This window comes from Coenobita brevimanus, chromosome 96 (assembly GCF_032717465.1).
Source record: "Coenobita brevimanus isolate Jiangsu-jjx chromosome 96, ASM3271746v2, whole genome shotgun sequence".
NCBI classification, from domain to species: Eukaryota; Metazoa; Arthropoda; class Malacostraca; order Decapoda; family Coenobitidae; genus Coenobita; species Coenobita brevimanus.
Window position 1 is genome coordinate 24,275,421 of NC_137049.1, and position 22,871 is coordinate 24,298,291.

Here is a 22,871-nt window from a genome sequence, read left to right on the forward strand (position 1 = left end):
TAGAATAATAGATATAATTTTTTTCATAATGTGCTGATATATATTATTTTAAATCATCTATCTGTCTTCCATCCTTCATTTTACCATATGTTCTTAAATGCTTCCTTTTTTTTTTTCATTCATTAACTACTTTCTTTTCTCCTTCCATTCATAACCTACTTTCTTCCTCATTTTTTCTGTTTGCAACTAAGAAAACACTCGCGCCTGGTCAGCGGAACCAAGTCAGACAGCTGTCAAAGGGGTCGCCGCCATGTTGGTCGAGTCAAGTCTGTCGGCCTCACTCTGACCTACCCGTGGTTAATCCCTTATGCCGCCTCTACCTACTCCTACCTCTATGACTGGTTATGCCCAAATTATGCCGAACGGCCGAGTCTGCTACCTCTCAGAAACCCAGTGACGTCACACCCAATCACAACCTAGCGCTGGCTTTACGTCACGCCAGGTAACCAATCAACCCAACGAACAGGAAAACACGTGACTTTGTCCACCTTCTACCATATCTCTTTTCCTCCATCTGCCCTCTCCACACATCCCCTGTTCCTGCCTCCCTCCAACCTATTCCCTCCCTCCAGCCAGCCCTACCTTTCCTCCAACTTCTCTCGCCATCTACCTCCTGTTCCTGCCTCCCTCAAACCTCTTCTTTCCCTCCCTCCAGTCCTACCTTTTCTCCATCTTGTCTCTCCACCATCCCCCTTGTCTTGTTTACCGACCTTCAACCTCTTCCCTCCCTCCATCTAGTCCTACCCTCCCTCCATCTTTTCTCTCCGTCCACCACCTGTTCCTGTCTCACTCCAACATCTATCCCTCCATCCAGCCCTACCTTTCAAGCATTTTCTCTCTCCATCCACCTGTCCTTTCCTACCTGCAAACTCTTCCCTCCCTCCAGCCAACCCTACCCTTCCTCCATCTTCACTCTCCATCCACTCCCTGTTCCTGCCTCCCTCCAACCTCTTCCCTTTCTCCATCCAGCCTTGCCTTTCCTCCATCTTTTCTCTGCATCCACCCTTTGTCCTTGTCTACCTTCAACCTCTTCCCTCCATCCATCCAGTCCCTACCCTTCCATCTTTGCACTCTTACCCTTTCCTTCATCCAGTGGCAGTATATGCATGACACTGTTTTTGTTCAAATTTTTCCGGACGCAAAAAAATAAATAAATAAATAAAACACGCTGCTATCTTTGTCTGGCGTCTGTGACAAATAAAAGCAATAAATAATAATAATAATAATAATAATAATAATAATAGAGAAGGTGATCAAAGGGGACATCAAGTTGGATCAGACATTTATTAAATATTTCTGTACACTGAACTTTGATTCTGACCCATGACCTTTGACTTCGACTTTTGACCGATCTGCATCAATGCTGAATCACATCTTCCCAGACCTGCGTATAATGTACCGGTTTGTGCCAAGTTAGATCAAAATAGGGTTAGAAATTGATGAGATTTTTTTTACTACACACACACACACACACACACACACACACACACACACACACACACACACAACAACAACAACAACAAACTCGTAATACAGTAAATAAAACAGGACGTTGTCCATCAGTGTTTACTTCCAAGCTATGGTTAAGGGAAACTGCTCACGTAATACCTCTTGGTGAGAGAGAGAGAGAGAGAGAGAGAGAGAGAGAGAGAGAGAGAGAGAGAGAGAGAGAGAGAGAGAGAGATGCATATACAGTAGTTTAGAGACACGAGGCTGACAAGGAAACAAAACAGAGGTGTGCAGATATTACGGAAATTATGTGTCAATAGTTTCAACTTTCTATAGCCCAAAATTCGTGAGTGTCCATTTGGGGCCACGTCACACTTAAGTCGGAATCGGACACATTCTGACGCAAAATGTCCAGTCATGTTAGGTCAAGGTTAAAGCTTAAATAACAACACCCCACTTCATTGTCTTCTCATTCCATGCATAACTTATCTCACTGTCGCCTGCGTCATGACCTCCACTGAGAAACATAATACCTGAAACGTGACCTAATGAAGCGGAGTGGTCTTATCTCGACCTTATTTCGATTTTCACGATCGAAAATTTGTGCCAGAGGAATGGTTGTATTCTGTGTCTTTGGAGATGTCGTGGCATTCCTTTTTTAGTGATTTATTCTACACTTTCAGCCCCAACATCCTTCGCTATGTCACTATGTCGATATTAAAAATGGTGCAGGAGAATGCGAAGGTGTAATATTCTGACTAAATCGCTAAAGTGTAAGAAATACGAAGCCTCCTGGTCTAATCTAATCTCAGGGTGACGCAGCTGACCTGTGACCTGTGACAAGGCATTTTTTTTTTTTTTTTTTTTTGTCAGGTGTGGAGATCTCACGGCTACCAATGGGATAAACTACTTGTGCTTTATATAAAATTCAAGACAAACTAAGAAGGCAGGGCGAAAATTTACTGATTATATGTTGAAGGCAGACTGAGCTGTTGATAAGAGGAGGAATTAACTCACTCATGCTCGGGACAACTCTAGTACTCTACTCAGACTACCCGAAGACGATTTATTTTGCTTTTTTTTTTTTTTTTTTTTTCCCCGGCTGAGAGTGAGAGTTCTGTGCTTCAATCTGAAATCGCAAAGTGGAATGCAGACCCCAAATTTTTAACGATGAAGTTTGAGGTGTGTGATGATGATGATGGAACGTATCTGGGCTTCCTGTATGGCTGCTGACTGCGTTCTGTAATATGGGATGCAGGCTGACAATATCTAACAACAGCAGGCGTTATATAAGTGACCTTCGATAATTAGGGGGCTTGCATTCCACTTTGCTATTTATGATTTAAGCATGGGGCCTTCAGTCACAGATGCTGCATACTGTCACCAATAAACCTTCGCACGGTGGGGACAACTCTAGTGCTCTATTCCAGCTACCACCAGACAATTTTATGCAACCGAGTTATGAAAGCCTGAGAGTGTTACCATCTCAACAGGTGCGCAGATCTCACGCGTAAATATGACGGGGAGGAGGGTACCAAAATTTTTGGTGCATATAAAAGGGTAGGGTTCTTTTTGTGGTTAGAGGAAGGTGGTAGGGTAGGACAGAAAACCTCTTCCAACAAGGGTAAATTCTGTTCCTTCCAACTGTGGTTAGTATAACTGTGGTGAGTACAACTGCTGTGAGAATAGACATTTAATATTAAACCTGAGATGGAGAAGGGGAAGGTAAACCCACAAATTTTGATGTGGTTACTGAAACACGATGGACACTTTTAAAGGCGTTGCTAGAGAGAGATGGAGTGGGTTGGGTGGGGAGGAGCGGGAGAAAATGGATACAAGAGGTCGGGTGGAGTATGCTGGGGCTGGTGAGGTGGAGTGGGGTGTTGGTGGGTTTGCGTGAGGTGGGCTATAGGAAAAGTAAGAACAAGGTGGTGTGTTGGCAGGTGAACCCGTCTATCCCACGCTATCTGGAAAAACGAAAATGATGGTGACGAATGATGATAGACGTGTGTTTATGAAGTTCCTTTAAGGAACATCTTTACCCTCTTCTTCGCGTTGTTCTTCACTCAAGAGGTACTCGTACTGTTATAGTAGTAGAGTAACCTCAGTCTGTTTGGCCGAGCAGATCCACCAACCGCAAGCAAGCCATCGACTCTGCAGGGTCATCCTGTGCAGTGAACCAATGTACCCTTGCGGTGGACATCACCTCGGCACAGAGAGGTACGCAAGGTGTGAAGGTTTGGTTCCTGGATGGATGCCGCATTTGCTTTTCTCCATCGGCCACACAGTTAACAGGGGCAGCACAGTAGGCTCCATATCACCCCTTTATTTGATTAAATGGTTACCACCTAGGGTTGTAAATGGTTGCCTGAGTTACGGGAATCCATTAGGCTTGTCACTCAGTGTAGGGGCACCTTAGGAAGAACTAGACAGTACTACATCAAGTATGTGGATGATGACTACCTCCACGTACCACCTTATTACCTCCGTCAACGATGTCGGAGGAGGTTATGTATTCATCTGTTTTTTTGTCCAGACGATACCTCCAAATGTTCTCAATGAATTTCAGTGAAATTTAGTTGAAAGGTGGGCCGTGGGCCAAGAAAGAATTGATTAGAAATTGGGGCGGATTCGGATCCGAAACCAGAGAATCCCGCGCAAAATCTCCAAAAGTTCTTAATGAATTTCAATTAAATTCTGTTGAGGGGTGGGCCATGGGCCAAGAAAAAACTGATTACATTTTGGGATTGATCAGGATCCTGATACCATGTATCCCGCACAAAGTCTCCAAAAATTGTTGATGAATTTCAATAAAATTTTGTGGAAGAGCGGGCCATAGGTCAAGGAAAAATTGATTCAAGTTCGTGGCAGCTCCAAATTCTATGTATTCTACACAATATCTCCACGGATCTGGATCCTTTTTAACTGCATAACACTGGCGGAGGTATGCGCTCTCTAAGTGCTTTCTAGTTCATTCTAGTTTGGTTGCAAAATGATTGGTAGCTATACGGGTGAAGATAGAACTATAAACAAACTTTCTCATATACAAATGGGACACAGCGACGTTGTGGATACGGAACTGGATTGGAAACTCGACGTTTGGCTGTCCTCGTCTGGGGGGAATATTGACACCAGCAGAAAACCGATTGTCTGCTTTACTGACCTTCGTGTTGTCGACAGGCATTATTCTAAGATTTCTTCTTCAGCTAGTGCGCGTGGGTTTGGTCTTCGTGGGAAAGACAGTGCGTGAGGACATGATGATGATGATGGCGTCAGTGTGGGTGTGGGTGGTGCTGGAGTGCTTCGCTATCACCGTGGCAGCCGCCAACCCTCCCAACATTGTCTTCTTACTGGCCGATGACCTGGGTGAGATGGGACTCTACTTCGACAAAGATTATGAGATTTTGGTGATGATATTCTTCAGTTAACCCACTGACTGATAAAATGTGTCCCACAAGTAAACATACACACACACACACACACACACACACACACACACACACACACACACACACACACACACACACACACACACACACACACACACACGAGTGTGTGTATGTGTGTGAAGTAGACTGCATTGATTTCCTGCCTAAAGTAGTAAATGGTGTGAAAGAGGATGAAAACATCCACCTTTACATTTGTGTTCCTGTGGAAGATGTCACGATGAAGACCCAGGAGGGAACAAAGTAAGGACGGTGTTGATTTACGGTTGAGGCGACATATGCCTACTACTAATAATATAAAATGTGTTTATTATCTGACAAACCACAGGGTGGAACGACGTGTCATGGCACGACCCAGGAGTGATTACGCCAAATCTACAGAAGCTGAGTGACGAGGGGGTGACCCTGGACCACAACTACGTCCAGCCTACCTGCACACCCACACGATCAGCACTGCTGTCTGGGTATTACCCCTTCCATATAGGGAGACAGGTAACTATACATCAGGTCTTGTTGAATCATAATATTTTAATAATTCATATCAAGATACATCTTACTCAATGTACACCAATATGATCATCACTGCTGTCAGGACACTATCCCTTTCATCTGGGCAGGCAGGTGAGTTGCCAATAATCATAACCTAGAAAACAACTGGTATTTTACATTCTAATACACTCAGCACAAACCCACACGATCAGCACTGCACTCACGATACTACCCCTCCATAAGGGCCAGCACGTAACCGTATATCATCTCTTGATGAATCATATTCTCTTAACTTTTCATCTTCACATACTGTACATCTTACTCTATACACACTCACCCTCTCAACATTTCTCTCAGGATACGACTCATACCATCTGGCAGATAGGTGAGCTGAAGCATCAGTAGTTATAAAACAAGTCTTCTTAAATCATTACGAAGAGAATATATTATATGTTATACTGTGATGCATTTTGCTTCACAAGTGATTCAACCCCCATGTTAACAGATGCATAATAAGACCCCCAAAATAATTAAACTGGCCTATTTTTATCACAGCCTAGTGAATTATCAAGAATTTAGATTCACCAGTAACCATAAAACCACTCTTATTCAGTCATAACCAAGAGAACTTTAAACATACATGCAGATACACCTTTTCTTTATATGTGAGTCATCTTAGAGGTTAAGAGACAAATAATATTGCCTACATATATCTTGCACTCCGAAGAAGGGCATTAGTATGGAAGATTTCATTCATCTTTACAACAACTTTCTGAGCTGCCTTCAATAATTCCACCAGGTCTAGAAGTTCCTTCTGAGTTTAATTAAAATCGCCTGGAAGTTAACTTACACCAACACTTGTATTCTTGTCAGCTAAGAAGGTCCCCTAGTTCAGTTGGCTCCACTCCTGTGTCATCCACCCAATACTGTTAGTGTTGTCTCAGTTTGAGATGTAAACCCATAACCACAAGTGAGCAAGATCTGTAACGCACTGCCGAACAGGAGAGCGAGGAAGAGGAGACGAAGGCTTCAAGGAATGCCTATCGACTGCTGAGACAACGTTGCGTGGTGTGTGGATCACGCGGGAGTGGAATCAACTGTACTATTTCCTTGCCAGTTTATTTCTGCATGTTGTACGTTAATATATTCTCGCATATGACGTACGCAAAGTATGTCGATTTTTGTACATAAATACTTCACTAAGGTGGAGGTGCTGGGAAGCCTCCTAAGCCTACCAAAATACGACCCAGAGCCTTTTCCTACAGGGCATGCCGCTATACTCGAGGACCCCCACCGGCCTCACCCTGAACGTGACGCTGCTGCCGGAGGACCTCGTTGATCTAGGCTACAGCACGCACATGGTCGGCAAGTGAGTGGCGAGCAAAGGTGACAGACATGAAGAGTCGTCTGTCTGTCTGCCTGCCCCCTTCCCCCCCCCTCTCTCTCTCTCTCTCTCTCTCAAAAATGGGTTAGAATCAATACTTAAAACAACAATACGAGGGTGAAAAGGGCAGACAGTCAATTTTTCCACGTCGCACGCTTCGCTCAGAATATAACACGGAACAAACGAATTTATATCCATGTCCCTAATTGTACTGTTGAGTGAAGAAGGATAAAGAAAAAAAAAACAGACTTTGTATGAGAGTCTGACCGGTCCTGGAAAGTCGAAAGGCCGTATTATAAATCCCTCTGAATCTAGAGACGTATTCATCATTTTATTCTTGCTAAATCTCAAGACGATTATATTCAACTCGACAGATCTCTTGCACCGAAGGATTTAATTAAGGCCATATCGAATCTCTCCAGTTTAAAAAGTATATTCATAGCTAAATACAATTATCTGAAGGTAGCAAGAATACACACACACACACACACACACACACACACACACACACACACACACACACACACACACACACACACACACACACACACACACACACACACACACACACACACACACACACACACGCACTCATACACAAACTACGTCATCGGAGTATTAGGATGAAGCTGTGGACAAGAACTTAGTTATTTGATAATAATTCCTGCAGCATGTGATGATAGAATTCTGGCGATGATTTCTGACGCATTTGACGGTGATAGAACACGTCTGACCTTCCCGTATCGATGCAAACAATGTTAACAACACTCTGTAACGCGTGATGGCGGGGTTTCACATCTTACAAGTGCAGGATCCTTTACAATGACGGACACATATCAGGGCCTTGCTTACACCTTTGCGTACGCGTTTTAATAATACAGTCAGATGCTTTCTCATGGCGGATTCAAGGGGGCAATGACTCGTGGGTTGACTGTGATCGACTGACAAAGACATATAAGATGAAAGACAAATGAGTGCACATATTTAGCATATCTCTGTCTATCTATCTATCTATCTATCTAGAGAGAGAGAAAAAAAAAAAACCTGACGTCAAAGTTTTGTTCATAACCTCATAATTGTGGCATCGGCGGGCAATTGATGATGTTCTTGTGCAATAAGGATAAACTGATATTCATACACGGAATGAGTCCAATCTATTACACCTCAGGACATTGCCTAAGCTATGTACCAGCAAATCCCTTAAACAAAACCATGATGTTTATTATGACTCTAACGTTTAAGAAATTGTAACATGACTCAAGAAATCTTTGTGCTATTAGCTGAAACTTAGCTGTCTGGAACATCCTCCCATGCAGAATAAGGTTTAAAATATGTCATCGTAAAGCAGGAATTAAACAAGGTGCAACTTTTGAACAGGTGGCATCTGGGCTTCTGTGACGAGGCCTACTTGCCCACACGAAGGGGGTTCCAGTCCTTCTACGGGCAATACTCGGGTGGCCAAAACTACTACAGCCACTACATTGGCGGTGAGAGAATACACACACACACACACACACACACACACACACACACACACACACACACACACACACACACACACACACACACACACACACACACACACACACACACACACACACACACACACACACACACACACACACACACAAGAATTGCTCCTTGATTTAAACAAATGTACGATAAAACAGCAACAAAAGACGGGAAATTACGAGCCCGACTCAGATGTTTAAAAGTACAGTCAGATGAGAATAGCAGGGTAAGAACTATGCATAATTCACACTAGAGAATACACACACTTGCACATGACCCTGTACACACATGAAAGCTAAAAGAAAGGGAAAAAACACACATAAACCAAAAATAATAAACGATGAAACAGAACTGGCATGTGGGCGGGGTGGAATGGAATGAAGGACTTCGGTTGAGCCAGAGTAAGATAACATGAGGTATACAGATGAATAGAATGATATATAAATTAAGAGATGCATACAGGAACTTTCTGCTAACAAAGGAGTGAGATGGAAAGAAAAGAACTACGTATTTTATGCACAAAAAAAGAATCCAAAGTTGGAAGTCTGCAAAAAATTATTCTTTCCTGAGACAATTTGACAGAATGAACAAAAATTAAGAAAAAGGATATGATTGTATGAAGACAAATACATGCACTGAAAGTTACATAAATGGAATAATAAGACTTAAAAATGGAATGAGATGAAAATAAGATTGTTGTTCAACTAGGATAAGATTATATGAAGGTAGAAAGATGAACTGAAATATATAGAAAGATGAAAGATACAGGATTTAATATGCAGTTTAAAGAGATTTGGGAGCTGAGAGTGTTTATACATAAAATGAGAGGTATTGTGGTTAAGCCAGTACTGGCCATATAAAGACAAATAGATAAACAAACTAGGAAACAGATGCAGATAGGTGGAAACAAACAGATAGACAGATAGGCACTGACCGCCTCCTTTGTTCTCACCAGGAGGGTATGATTTCCGAGACGACGACAGGGTAGCACTGGAGGCGAATGGAACCTACAGTCTGGTGAGTACTGACTGAACAGCGCCAGAAGCAGGTTTAGTCCTTTCACCTTAACTTGTCCCAGATTTTTGTGCTATTGCAAATTACTCCAAGTAGTTCCAAAGCAGAATAAAACAATACTACAGCTCCACATGCTTTCCACAGCACTTCTTCGTAACTAGCATCATAGTCTTGTGTTAACCTCTTGCTACAACTCGGTATTCAAGATGGACAGACTGCAGCTTTAGGATATGTTAGAGTAAAACTTGTATCCTTAATTAGTCAAACAGTCACTCCGTTGGAAGAACAGTCAAGCCCACAAATATTCAGTTAAATAAACACTTAGTCAGTCAATCCTCCAATTTGTCAGTTAGATAATCAGTAAATAAATCAGTCAGTCTAACAGTTATTCATCCACTCAGTCAGTCAGTTCAACAGGCAGATGATTACCAACCTGTCAGTAAATAAATCAATGAACCAATTAGTCAGTCATCAATCAGTCAGTCAAACAGTTAATCAACCAGTTTCTCTCTCTCTCTCTCTCTCTCTCTCTCTCTCTCAGGACCTGGTGGTTGATCGGGCAGTAGATATCATTAACCAAAAGGACGAAAAACAGTCACCGTTTTTCTTGTACGTGGCCTTCCAGAACGTACACACCCCGTTGATGGTGAGCATTTGTGTTGTCATATCATCATCATCATCATCATCATCATCATCATCATCATCATCATCACTGCTAGGTCATTCATTATTCACTGTCATCATTGCTATCATCATCATCATCATCATCATTAATGCTACTTATCTTTATTCACTGTCATAATTTTCAATATTATATTTACTCGCTTAAAGGCCGCCTTCTGTGGCCTGCGCTCGATGTCAAGTCAGTTCCTATTTTCAGTCGAAAGGTAACAGAAATTTGAATTACTCATACCGTGAGCGAGACGGAGCGAGGAATTTTCCCTTATTTTTATCCTGCTGGGACACCCGTTGAGAGAGAGAGAGAGAGAGAGAGAGAGAGAGAGAGAGAGAGAGAGAGAGAGAGAGAGAGAGAGAGAGAATTATACTATTGCATTGTTCTATACAATTATAGGAGTATAAGGAGGGAGGAAGGAGTGGCGAGAGAGTGATAATACAACACACACGTCACTCTTCTCTCTTTTTTCATGCGGGTAATTTCAGTACCGGACCAAGAACGAATCCATCCTCTCCACTCTAAACAAAAGTCCAGAAATGAGTCATAACTCTAACCGGTGGCCCGACTGGATTCGAAATTGTTTTAGTCTTGAAGTTAGAACATTTTAACAGCACCTTGCTCTAAAAAAATTTGCGCTACATGCTCCGTTTCTGCTGTGTTACGGTAGCAAACAAACATACAGAAATCGGATCATTATAATACAGATCATTATCACTGTTAACATCATCATCTGAGAGGGAGGGAGGGAAGAACGAAATACACCCCCACCCCCGTCACTTCTCTTCCTTCCAGTGAGTTGGAAATTGTAGGTCAGACGTGCAGCAGTCAGTGAGGTGCCTCTGTCTACCCCCTGTTCCCGACAACTACTCTTGGACATTCTCGGACAAACTCCTTCCATTACCCTTGGGTCCGATCAGTAAACAGGGTTACAGACGTTCTTCGTGACTAGACTCCGCATTGGCCACATACATCTACATTTTCACTGATGCGATCAAGACTCCCCTGTCCCCTACTGTCCTCGGTGCCGGACACTGATACCGATAAGACTATTGTTCAGATCTTTTTATACTGCCCTCGCCTTTACTCAAACAGAATGGTTCTTCAAACCAGACTCCAGACTGCTGGGATCATATCTTTCTCTGTCTCAACCTTCCTGTCTGGACAATGGACTTAAGCTCCCCCTACTCCCTTTAGACGAGACGATCGACTGCCTTACGCCCGCTAGGTCTCTTCCTGAGGAGCTCTGGACGCTTTCGGCCCACTGCTGTGAACTAAACACTGGTTCATTGCCAGGGTGATGACAGCCGTGTCGTCCTCTCCCTTAATCACCACAAGAACAAGAACAGTAAGTTGTAGGTCGCTGCCAGACGCACGACAAACGCCTCCATCCCCCCCCCCCCAGCTAGAGCAAACACTAACCCCTTCCAAGCAGGTGCCGTAATTTTTTGTGATTTCTTGCTACCTCCAGATGGTTTTGCTAAAATTGTGGAGACCACACGTGTCATAATTTGAGATAGTCTTCACTAACTCCTTCACACCCTGATTTATCTCCACAGTCTGAATAAAGTCGGCAGAACTTAGCAAGAATTAAATAAAGACCGTGTCATCAGACTGAAGCGGTAAGCTCTGCGTCTAGCATTTGGCGCAGAAATTATCCATCCAGACTGTAGTTCTCTATAACATGCTCTTGGTCGGGACTTCTCTAGTGTTCTAGTCCAGCTAATGCCAGACGCTTTTATACCGATGAAAATGAGTTACAGGAGCCTGAGAGTGACAGTACTGGTACCATTAACACCATCATAGCTAAGACAGTCCTGATTCTCTGTTACAGTTAACGCCATACGATTTTTTTTTACTGCAAGTGGGTCATAGGAGCCTGGCAATATAAAGATATTTTAGTCGATCACAAACGTACGGGTCTATAATCACCTAGAAAGTCCCAGTATCGACCCAGTGACGAATCCCCAGTACAGGTCCAGGAAATCCCAATTCATTAATCTCCAGTACGCGTGGTGGCACTGTGCACCCTGGGTGGAGCTAAGCAGCTTTGGCGTCCACGCGGGATCCAGATCTCATATTTCCCTGCTCCTCGCCATGGGATGAACTCCGGTCCGACCCTGGAGAAACGCTGTCTATCTCAAGAGGGCGCTGGATCATTTTAGGGTGTATGTTCTGTACTGTACCTGTAAGACAATTTGCCTGTGGTCGACGAGTCTTCTCGGCCAGACAGACTGGAATTAAGTAGCAATAACAACTGATCTAGCAACTTTACTTACGGTCTAGAAAACCCCAGAATTGGTCCAGTAACTTGCAGTACCGCAACAGGTATTGGACAGATACAGAGTCCTAGACCCAAATGAGACTGACCCCTAGCATTACTGGTCCACTGAGTAATACCCTATCATGCAACAGGTACCGGACGAGTACTTGGCTCTGTACCCCAACGAGAGTGACCCGGACCGGCGGACGCTGCTGGCGATGGTAACGGCCATGGACGACGCGGTGGGCAGGGTGGTGGCCGCCATCAATGCCTCAACCTTTGCCAACAACACCATCATTGTATTTTCTTCTGACAATGGCGGAATACACGCTGGTAATTACTGGCGCGTGTAGCAAACAAATTAATGATGAGATGGCATGCGCCTTATATATATATATATATATATATATATATATATATATATATATATATATATATATATATATATATATATATATATATATATACACATATAGATAGATAGATAGATAGATAGATATGTAGATAGATAGATAGATAGATAGATAGATAGATAAACTGAATGATTAGATAGGATCTAATTATCTGGAATTCAGTAGAATAACTATCAAGTAGTGCTAACCAGATGCACATCTGATTCTTTTATGACAACGGTGCCGTCGGTTCAGGTATAAGTAAAAATGGGTATCATACCCCAAGCAACTGAATGGTTAGATACGATATTGCTTTCTGGAACTGATTCACGATAACAATTGCTGGAGAATAATTTGTGGCAAACCAGCATCAGTGGTACTTACCGTTGGCATGTGGTGCTGTGTTCAGGGCTAAACCTGCCACTGCGAGGGATGAAAGGGTCGCAGTGGGAGGGCGGAACGCGGGTGGTGGGGTTAGTGCACGGCGCCATGTTGGAGAACACCCCACGGAGGCATGACGGCCTCCTGCACGTCACCGACTGGCGGTCCACTCTGTTGGCCGCCGCCGGCGCACCCGTCCTGCCGAGCACCGACGGATTCAACCAGTGGGAGGCGCTGCGCACAGGTCGTGGCAAGTCGCCCAGGGACTCACTTGTCTATGACATCGAGGAGGTCGACGAAGACATCCGTGGTGCCATCAGGTAACTTTAGCTTCACCAAACGCGGATACTTGTACTGTACTGTACATGTACAGTAATTCATATTACGACATGGTAGCACAAGCAGATAAGTAGCACTGTAACTGGTACTTCTCAACTACATCAAAAGGGAAAGTAGTTTACTAAAAAGTATTGACATCTGACTTGCTTGGGACCCACAATACAACCCATCACATCTCTCCCATTTCGCCACATATTCCTGTGTTTCTCTACTTCTTACATATTATCTTTGTTTAATCTTTAGGAGACGTGAAACACTTTGCAGCCGCTGTAAATTACAACCTCTTCAAACATAAAACATAATTATGAATCTGTGCACTGAGATAATGATCCAGAGGTAGGCTGAGCTATGTAGAGTACATCACTTATAATAATGCGCACTTACATCCAGTCTGTGTAGTCAAAGGAGGGCGGATAGACAATAGAAGTCAATATATTTGGGACATATTCTCAAAGTAGGCCCCAGTAATTGACCAGTGAACTTCTCTCCTCCATGACGATATTATATACTGTGAATGAAAACTCTGTTTCCAATATCTGACAGCTACCTGTTGTTACACACATTCTGTGATAAGAGGAGCTTCCTCTGCCTTTACAAAAGAATGGGAGACCATGTAGATTTTTCGACATCCGCTCAAGCGGGTTAAGGCAAACTGGAATGTTTATAGCACAAACAATGTTTCTACGATTTTAGTATACTTTTGTGCATTAAGATTTAGAGTGGAATTATGTTTACAGGTATGCGCTCATACTGTGTGTATCAGGGTGCTGTGGTACAGTGCTGTCTTTGTTGTCTGTGTGTCTCTGTGGTGTGGCACAGTAACATCTGCTGTCTGGGTGTTAGATTGGTGTGGTACAGTAACGTTTGTGTTGTCTGGGTGTTAGATTGGTGTGTAGTACCGTCTGTGTTGTCTGGGTGTTAGATTGGTGTGGTACAGTAACGCCTGTGTTGTCTGGGTGTTAGATTGGTGTGGTACAGTAACGCCTGTGTTGTCTGGGTGTTAGATTGGTGTGGTACAGTAACGCCTGTGTTGTCTGGGTGTTAGAGTGGTGTGGTACAGTAACGTCTGTGTTTTCTGGGTGTGTATCAGGGTATGTCAGGGTGGTGTGCTACAGTAACGTCTGTGTTGTCTATGTGTGTATCAGGGTATGTCAGGGTGGTGTGGTGCAGTAACGTTTGTGTTGTATCTGTACCAGGGTGGGTCGCTACAAGCTGTTAGTGGGGCCTCAACTAAACACCGACGAAGAAGGACCCTGGCTCTTTGATCTGGAGGGTGAGTGAGCAACCATGAGGTATTGTACAGCGAAAGGTAATGTATTTGAGAGTTTGGATCAAGAGGGTGGTCCATTTTGAAGTAAAAAAGTGTTGTAGTTTTAAATGAAAAAAGACGATATAGTTTGAAGTGAAAAAGTGATCAGTTTAAAGTGAAAATGTAATGTAATTTGATGTGAAAAAATCATTTCTTGAAGCGAAAGGGTAATATAGTCGTGGGTATGAAGCGAGGATATGTGGTCGTGGGTTCCCCATGCCTTTCAACCGCATCATAAGGCGTTACTTGTCAGCTAAAAATACTCCTCTTGCGACAGGAAGTATAGAATACGCAAAGATGTCAGGGTATGGTGCTAATGGACATTGTTACTAATCCTTTTCCATTCTTAGGTCTCCCCTGAGTTGAACATAACCGTGTGGCGATAGCAAAAATGAAATATAAAAGATGTCATCTTACTGAAGGGGTTAATGCCTGTGGTGTGTTAAAAGTCATTAAACCTATGTATCCTTTTATTAACTGCTTGACACGCAATTTCAGATTTCGATCATGGTAACCGCTACAACACTGCCTCCAAGAACTGTTATAACTTCCTCCCGTCAGTCCAATCCAGATTCAATTACCTCCAAATGCAAAATCCCTATTTGATTATCACCACCTCTCCTTCAGCATCAACAGTAAATTATTGCTTGAAATAGAAAATTCTAGATACCTTTGAAAAAAAAATATATATGAAATTTACACAGCATAAGCAAACGAGAAAGCTTTCCAAAACTGGTAAGTGATGTCCGTACCCCAGAATTAGCGACAAAATTCAGAACCTTAACTCAAAATGGACTAAAGTCATTTGAATCGCCACCCCAAACTGATAACAGTGACTGAAAAAGCATAACCTAAAATTGACAAACTCTCACCTTTCTTGGCGTGATACCACAGAGGACCCTAACGAGACGACCAACCTGGCGGGAGATCGACCTGATTTACTGGCAGACCTGGAGAGTCTACTGATGGCGGAGGTGGAGGAGATGGTGCCCCAAGACCGGCCTAGGGGTGACCCAGCAGGAAACCCGAGTAACTTTGGTGGCATCTGGAGCCCTGGATGGTGTGTGGCTCATTGATATATATACATACAGAGGGACATAACCCAGGGGCGGACATCGAAGAGAGTGCAGCAATACGTCCTTACATGTGTCTACGTATGTTCTGCACCCTGTCAGGCTTCCCAAAACTCACGCACACCGGCACTTTAACAACACAAGTTTCCACATGTACTTCTAACTATGCAAAAAAAAAAAAAAAAAAAAAAAGACTTCTAAAAGATTTCATACTTTTTTTTATCCATGCGTGAAGCAGGGGATGGGTGGGAGAGTGGGGTAACTTCTCCAGTGGCACAAGGTGGAGTCCTCGGCCCTAGCGATTACTTGCCCTTCAGAACCCGTAGAACATTGCTTGAACGTGTGTGCTATGTTGGCCACCCATGTAAGACGTGTGCAAGCCGGCCGTCACAGTATATGCATAGGATAATACAGTCTATTTGTAGATATTTAATGTTCGAAGTAGATTATTAGCTGCTACCGACCCAGTACTGTGTAACCCTTTCCGCTTCCCTCACCAGTAACCCTCATCCTCATATTATTATCAATACTCGTATGCCCATCCCTTCCTTCGTTAAGAGCATTTCGAACACACACACACACACACACACACACACACACACACACACACACACACACACACACACACACCATATTTTGCATATATTTTGCTTATTTATGTAACGGTATGATCAGATCCACCATAATACTCGCACACGGCAACACAGGCTGGCTGATGTGTGGAATGTACAGTACACTAAGAAACAGCAGTATATATTTAAAAATTCCTTATTGTATTAATTTACCAAACTAATAAAGGTTCGTGGCTTATTGTTATCTCATATACAGTGATATTGCGTCTCTCTCTCTCTCTCTCTCTCTCTCTCTCTCTCTCTCTCTCTTTCTCTAATTATCTGATCTATCTATCTCTTTATCTGTATCTGTATTACCGGTAGGGGGTCAATGTCAGATGGGTCGGGCCTAAAATTTCAAATGGCCATAAAATAGTCAATTGGCATGTGACATCTTTGACCAGACAGCTTGTGTTTATACGTCAGCACTAAAATGACTGTCGGGGACGGGTTTGCTGTGCCTTGGCACCGCTTCTTGTTCTTTCAGTTTATCTACGTCCATATTTTTGTCCTTTGGCAGTTAGTTTCACGTAACTCAGTGGCAGAAAAAAAGATGATTCTGCTGTTTTACGGCCTTTCAGTTGCACTTCTTCGTGACTAGAACCATATTCTAGTGTAAGTCTATTGCTGCAACTCAGCATACAAGGTGGAGAGATGCCAATTGTAGGCCAAGTTAAAGTAAAAAGAGTATAGTACCTACTTCATCGGCAAACCACTTTCTATATATAGTTTTTCTGATTCCGGATACAGATTTTATCAGTTTTGTACCTGGCTCCTCGACTCATGACAGAGATGCTCCTTCTCTTTCTTCTCTGTTTTGGACCCACGATCGTCGACCAACACACGTAGGATCCTTGTGGTCCTAAGGAAAAGGGAAATGCCTTATTTTTAAATAATCATCAGTGAATATTCGGCCTCGTAGCTCCACGTAGTCTAAACAAGCAAGTGTATCTTCACCACTGTACCAAGTCTCGTCTATTGAAAAAGAAGGAACGCTAAGACGTTTTTCTTCCTTTCCTCTTCTCTTCTCTTCTCTGTCTGTCTGTCTGTCTGTCTGTCTGTCTCTCTCTCTCTCTCTCTCTCTCAAATTGTTACTTATTTAATGGAACGCCCTACACCTTAAGACGATTTACACCTTAAGATAACACCCCACTAGAGAAAGACGATAAGGAAGGCCATATCTAAACTCATTTCGAGAAGTCTCTCTCAAGCTTAATATAGTCTGGAGATACCATGATGCATATTTTAAAGATAATCGGACTTAAGTAATTATACAACCACCGTTACGTAGGAGTATTCTGCATGTATATGTGTATGAATCCAAGTTAAGTTCACATTAGAGCCGGAACTTCCACTGGGAGGGGAGAGATAAACATACCTTTCCTCATGCTGACCTGTAGTAGAGAAATAACCTGTAATTACATCCACGTACATCTTCCATCGTCTGCCAAAAATACCTTATTAAAGCGTGATTAAGAGCCAACGAACCATATGCGAATGACCTCATCATCAGACAAGTGTGCTTTCCCGGCGCCACTAAACTGCAACGTGGAGATATTCTTTGTTCTGCGCGTCAAATACCGAGTAGTCGACAGTGTGCTCAGTCGTACCGTGATCGTTCTAGGGAGACCACTGCCCATCACTCTCAGCTCTTCTCGGCTCCACTCAAACCCAGCGCCCATATTTTGCATCACACACGCATTTCATTGAAGGGTGAGATTATGTTAAAATTCCTTACCAAGTAGGTGTTTCTTTTTCTAGTCCTTCGTTATATTTTTCATTCTTCTTTTCTGTGCAATAATTTCCTAACAAACTAAGTACATAATGATTGTATTTTAATTTTAAATCTTCTCGAACTGGAAGACTTAAAAATAGCCTTCAGTAAACCTTTTTTGTAAGAGGTGTGTTTTTCAGTTTAATAACATCGTCTGAAGGAAGAAACAATCCATCCATCCACTATCCAATCCTCTCTTTCCATCAGAAGCGTAGGGGTCCAGTGCTGGGCCACTCAATCCTTACATTAAAGATATAGGTGAAACTAAGAACATAATTATACAAAATATATATTGGACATAGGGATAAGCGATGACAGAGAAACAAAAAAAAAACAAAAAAAAAAGATGAACCCAATACAAATTTCTAAAGGAGAGTTCAATACACATAGATAAGAAAATATTAAGGGAAAATGTGAACAGTTTAGAAATAGCATGCAAGAAGCAGCACAATGCTCTTCCTTCCATAACTTGGCCTAAAATTGCCAACTCTTCATTTTAAATGTTGAGCTGTAGCAAGAGATTTACACTAGATTACGGTGCTAATAATGATGAAATGTTATGGAAAGGATGTAGAGCCGTAGTTCTGTGCTGTCTTTCCCTATCACTGAGGTACGTGATTTAAGTTGCAGGAAGACGAAAATGTGGGACGGGTTAAGGTGAAAGAGCTGTATTAGAATAAGCAGAAAGGATAAACGATCTGTTAAAATGAAGCGAGTAAAGCATCTTGAAAAAAGTATCATAAAATAAAAGAATAAGCCTCAGTGGCAGAATCTGCGTAATATATATATATATATATATATATATATATATATATATATATATATATATATATATATATATATATATATATATATATATATATATATATATATATTCAGCTATAGTGCTTAGAGTATATGTCATCATCACCATCATCATCATCATCATAATCACTTTCATTGTGACCTTTTCTCCCTCCTATGGATGCAGTGAGATATGATCCAGAAAACAGGAAAAAATGAAGTTCGAAAGTGAGAGAACTTCGAACAGCAAACCCTGTGAAATGGTCCAGACATTCATTCATACATCACTCAAGCCCCCACAATACTGGAGGGGTAAGATACAGCCTGAATAACCGTCATCAACACGAGAGGCTTCAACAACAAACCATCCTCAGCTAGAAAAGTTTCAGGTACCCAGTCCAACATGCCACAGGCGTAGATATCTTACCGACAGTACTGGACACTAATTTCTTTACCGCCCCCATCTTACACAACAAAGGCTCTCCAACAACATAACCACGCCGAGAGACCTTGGGGAGTGTCTTCGGGCCTCGGCCAGCTGCTTGTTAGCCGTGAGATTCCAGTACAGGAAACCATGAAGCAACAAAGTGAGGTCAAGTAAAAATACAAATCCTTACTAGTGCACCACAAAAATAAAGATAGCAAGACTAAATTAAGAAAGACGTCATCATATTTAAGTGACTTAGTGAGCTGTATAGGGAAAAACAGAACGTATTAGTAGAAAAGTGGAGTTAGAGCCTTCACTGACCCTTTCAACACCAGGGCTGTTATCAAAGTATTGAATGAAATCGTCTGGAAGGTGAAATAGATTAAAGGCTCTGTACAGAAAAACCCAAAAGCTACTATACTCCTTTTCTCAGTTACTTGGCACAGATGTTTGTCTTTTTGCAGTCTATTTCATGGAAGCTCAGTGGCAGTCTATGATATAGCACTTCTTCCTGACTAGCAATATAGTGATTTAAGTCCTTTTCCAGCTTACTTCATACACCAATTCCGTAGCACCTATTCATTACCAGCCTCATGTTTTAAATGTTTATCTCTTGCTACAACTCGATATGCAAGATGGGGAGATGCCAGTTTTAAGCCTAGTTAAACACAGTAAATTATAAACAGAATAGGTGTGAAATGGTTATCTGTAGTGAAATAATCGGTATAAATAATCTTAATTGTTTTCTTCGTCGTTCAACCTTCAGCTGCATGCTACACACACTTGTAAAATGGTACCTTCAGTGAAATCATCGGTATAAATAATCTTAATTGTTTTCTCGTCGTTCAACCTTCAGCTGCATGCTACACACACTTGTAAAATAGTATACCTTCAGTGAAATGGTAGGTAATTTTAATCTTAACTGCTTTCTCCTGCATGCGGTTGCTACACACTCTTAACCTTAACTTTGCCTAGATTTACGTCCTATTGCAGCTTATGTGCCATAGTTCAGAGACGGAATATGCTAAAATAACGGCTCTACATCCTTTCCATTTGACCTCTTTGTGACTAGTAACATACTATAATATTAATCTTTGTTACAACTGAGCAATTATGATGGAGAGATGGCTGTTTTAGGCCAAGGTAGAGCAGCAGCAGCAGTAGTAGTAGTAGTAGTAGTACACTAGTGGTAATTATTGTTTTTGTGTTTGTTGTATCCGTAGGTTCATAGGTAATGTAAACCTAGTCGATTTCAGGCATACGATATCCTCCAACAACAATCCACTATCCTCCTGGGGGGGGTAAGGAGCCACCTGGTTATATAAGTACCACCACATGAAGGCGTCCCTCTTCATTGAACTTGGGATGGATTTGTAATAGTAATGGGACTAATAAACCCTTTCCCTCCCATTATTGTAGAGGGAAGCCTTCATGTAGTGGCACCGATACAACTGGGCCAGAGACCTGTCCGGTTATTCAAACTCCTCTCAACTCTCCATATCCCCGCAAAGGGAAGATAGTAGTCTAAAAGAGAGTGTATCTTCAGCCCGCAGTCCACGGGGTTCACATCAGATGAGCCTGGAGATGCGACCACTGCTGCTACTTCTACTACCACTAAGAAAATCATGTTTCTATATTAGTCTTGCTATTTCCAGACGATTAATTTCAGCCTAAGAGAGACTTCGAACTGCAGGAGTTACATGTAGCCTTTATTAACCCCTTCAGTACGAGAGGTCTTTCCAAAGCTGAAGAAAATCGTCTGGGGAGAGCAAGAATTAAATGAGAAAATAAGTCGCCGGTCTGCACGAGTTAATGCAGTATCTAAACCCCTACAGTTTCAAAAATCTTACTTAAGCTGAATAAATCGTCCGAAGGTAGGCCTAACCGGGTAAGTATTAATAAAGCGGTTAAGAGAGCTGTGGAAGAAAAGGCAGAAAATATTGATTCAGGCTCCTATGACTCACTTTCAGCTGGATAAAATCGTCTGATGTTAGGTGACAGGAAATACTAGAGTTGTCTGGACCATGAGAGGGTAAACGGTGACAGTATTAACGCTTTCAGGCTCTTATGACTCACTTTCAGCTGAATAAAATCGTCTGTCTTTAGCTGGAACATGATACGGGGTAAAATGAATGCAACCCATAAAAATGTGTCAATTATACAACTGATAAGAGATTTGCTCTACATTTAAGGGGTTCGATATCGCCTTTGTCAACCTCTTCACTTCGTTAGCGTATTTCCAGTATCTCTTGTGTTGTGGGGACGGCTCAGTCTGCTGGTGTGGGCGTGGGAGTTGCAGTGGGAGTAGCAAAGGAATAAATGAATCAGGGTAGACATTGATAGCCCTTGCTTCAGCCGTCCCCACAACACGAGAGAAATCGAGCGGTGGAGTGGAAGAGGAGTGTTAAACATAAATCACCCTGTACTAGACGGTTTTATTTAGCCCCGGGGAGATTTTTTTCGAACTGGAGGGCTTATATACAACCATCATTAACCGCTCCTCTGCTAGAACCTCATCCTAAGCTGAATCAAATCGTCTGGAAACAGCATGAAGTTACTAAGAGTGCGTGAATGGATTAAGGTGTGGTGTAGTAACTGTGGTGTTGTGTGGTGGTTGTGGTGTAGCGACTGTGGTATTCTGTGTGGTGGTTATGGTGTGATGGTTGTGGTGTGGTGGCTATGCTGTGGTAGTGGTGGCTTGATTGCTGTGGTGTGTATGTGGTGATGTGATAATTATGGTGACGAGTAATTTTGGTGTGGTGGTTAGGGTGAAGGGATGGTAGTGGTGTGGTAGTGGTGGTGTGGTAGCCGTATTATGGTGTGAAAGTACTGAGAGTTATGATGTGGTGGTGTGATAATAGTGGTAGCTATTAAGAGAGAGTGGTTGCGGTGTGGTGGTGGTGGTGGTAGGTATGGTAGTATGACTGGTAGTGGTGGTAGATGTGGTAGTATGGCTATAGTAATGGTGGTAGATGTGGTATTTTGTCTGTGGTAATTGCGATAGATGCGGTAGTATGGTTGTGGAAGTGGTGGTAGATGTGGTAGTATGGCTGTGATAATGGTGCTGGATGTGGCAATATGACTGTGGTAGTAGTGGTAGTTGTAGTAATGGTGGTAGATGTGGTAATGAAAGGAAGTACATGAAAGTACAGTGACAGATGAGCGAGTTGGTACATGTCACCACATTAACGGCCTAAACCTCTAGTACTCGTTCATTCATTCATTCATTCATTCATTCATTCACTACAATGTAGACGTAGTTTCCAATCGTCAGTAAGGTAAGTTCTCTTGCCAAATTATATATTTCATACATATTGCTGCACTGTTATCTTTTAAGTTATTTTAGTATATTTTATTTCGTGCTCAGTAACTACATAGTACTCTAGAATAGTCTTTAGTCACTGTAGCTATTGGTGATTACTGTAATGTTAAAACTTGATACATCTTCTGGCTAGTGTTTTAGATTTTATTGTACATTATGTATTATATTAAAAATCGAAGATTATATATATCAGTCAACTTGATGGGAAGAATGTCTTATGCTCGTACTGT

The 22,871-nt window shown here is 42.3% G+C and overlaps 1 protein-coding gene across 1 annotated transcript; it reads left to right on the forward strand.

Moving 5' to 3' along the window:
• Positions 1–344: 344 nt before the first annotated feature.
• LOC145413505 (arylsulfatase I-like) lies at positions 345–15,727 on the forward strand. Its single transcript, XM_080283201.1, has 12 exons — positions 345–442; positions 3,575–3,678; positions 4,630–4,815; positions 5,224–5,387; positions 6,650–6,753; positions 8,146–8,255; positions 9,236–9,297; positions 9,836–9,940; positions 12,383–12,567; positions 13,030–13,323; positions 14,539–14,615; positions 15,546–15,727. Exons 1-12 carry the CDS (start codon positions 345–347, stop codon positions 15,725–15,727), a joined length of 1,671 nt encoding a protein of 556 aa, XP_080139327.1.
• The last annotated feature ends 7,144 nt before the right edge of the window (positions 15,728–22,871 follow it).

What these genes read in the sequence shown, in the direction of transcription:
- LOC145413505 (XM_080283201.1), top strand. Translation starts at nt 345, where the DNA reads ATGCCCAAATTATGCCGAACGGCCGAGTCTGCTACCTCTCAGAAACCC. An exon ending in CTTACTGGCCGATGACCTGG is followed by an intron (nt 4,816 to 5,223) that starts GTGAGATGGGAC and finishes GACAAACCACAG; the next exon opens with GGTGGAACGACGTGTCATGG. An exon ending in GACATCCGTGGTGCCATCAG is followed by an intron (nt 13,324 to 14,538) that starts GTAACTTTAGCT and finishes TATCTGTACCAG; the next exon opens with GGTGGGTCGCTACAAGCTGT.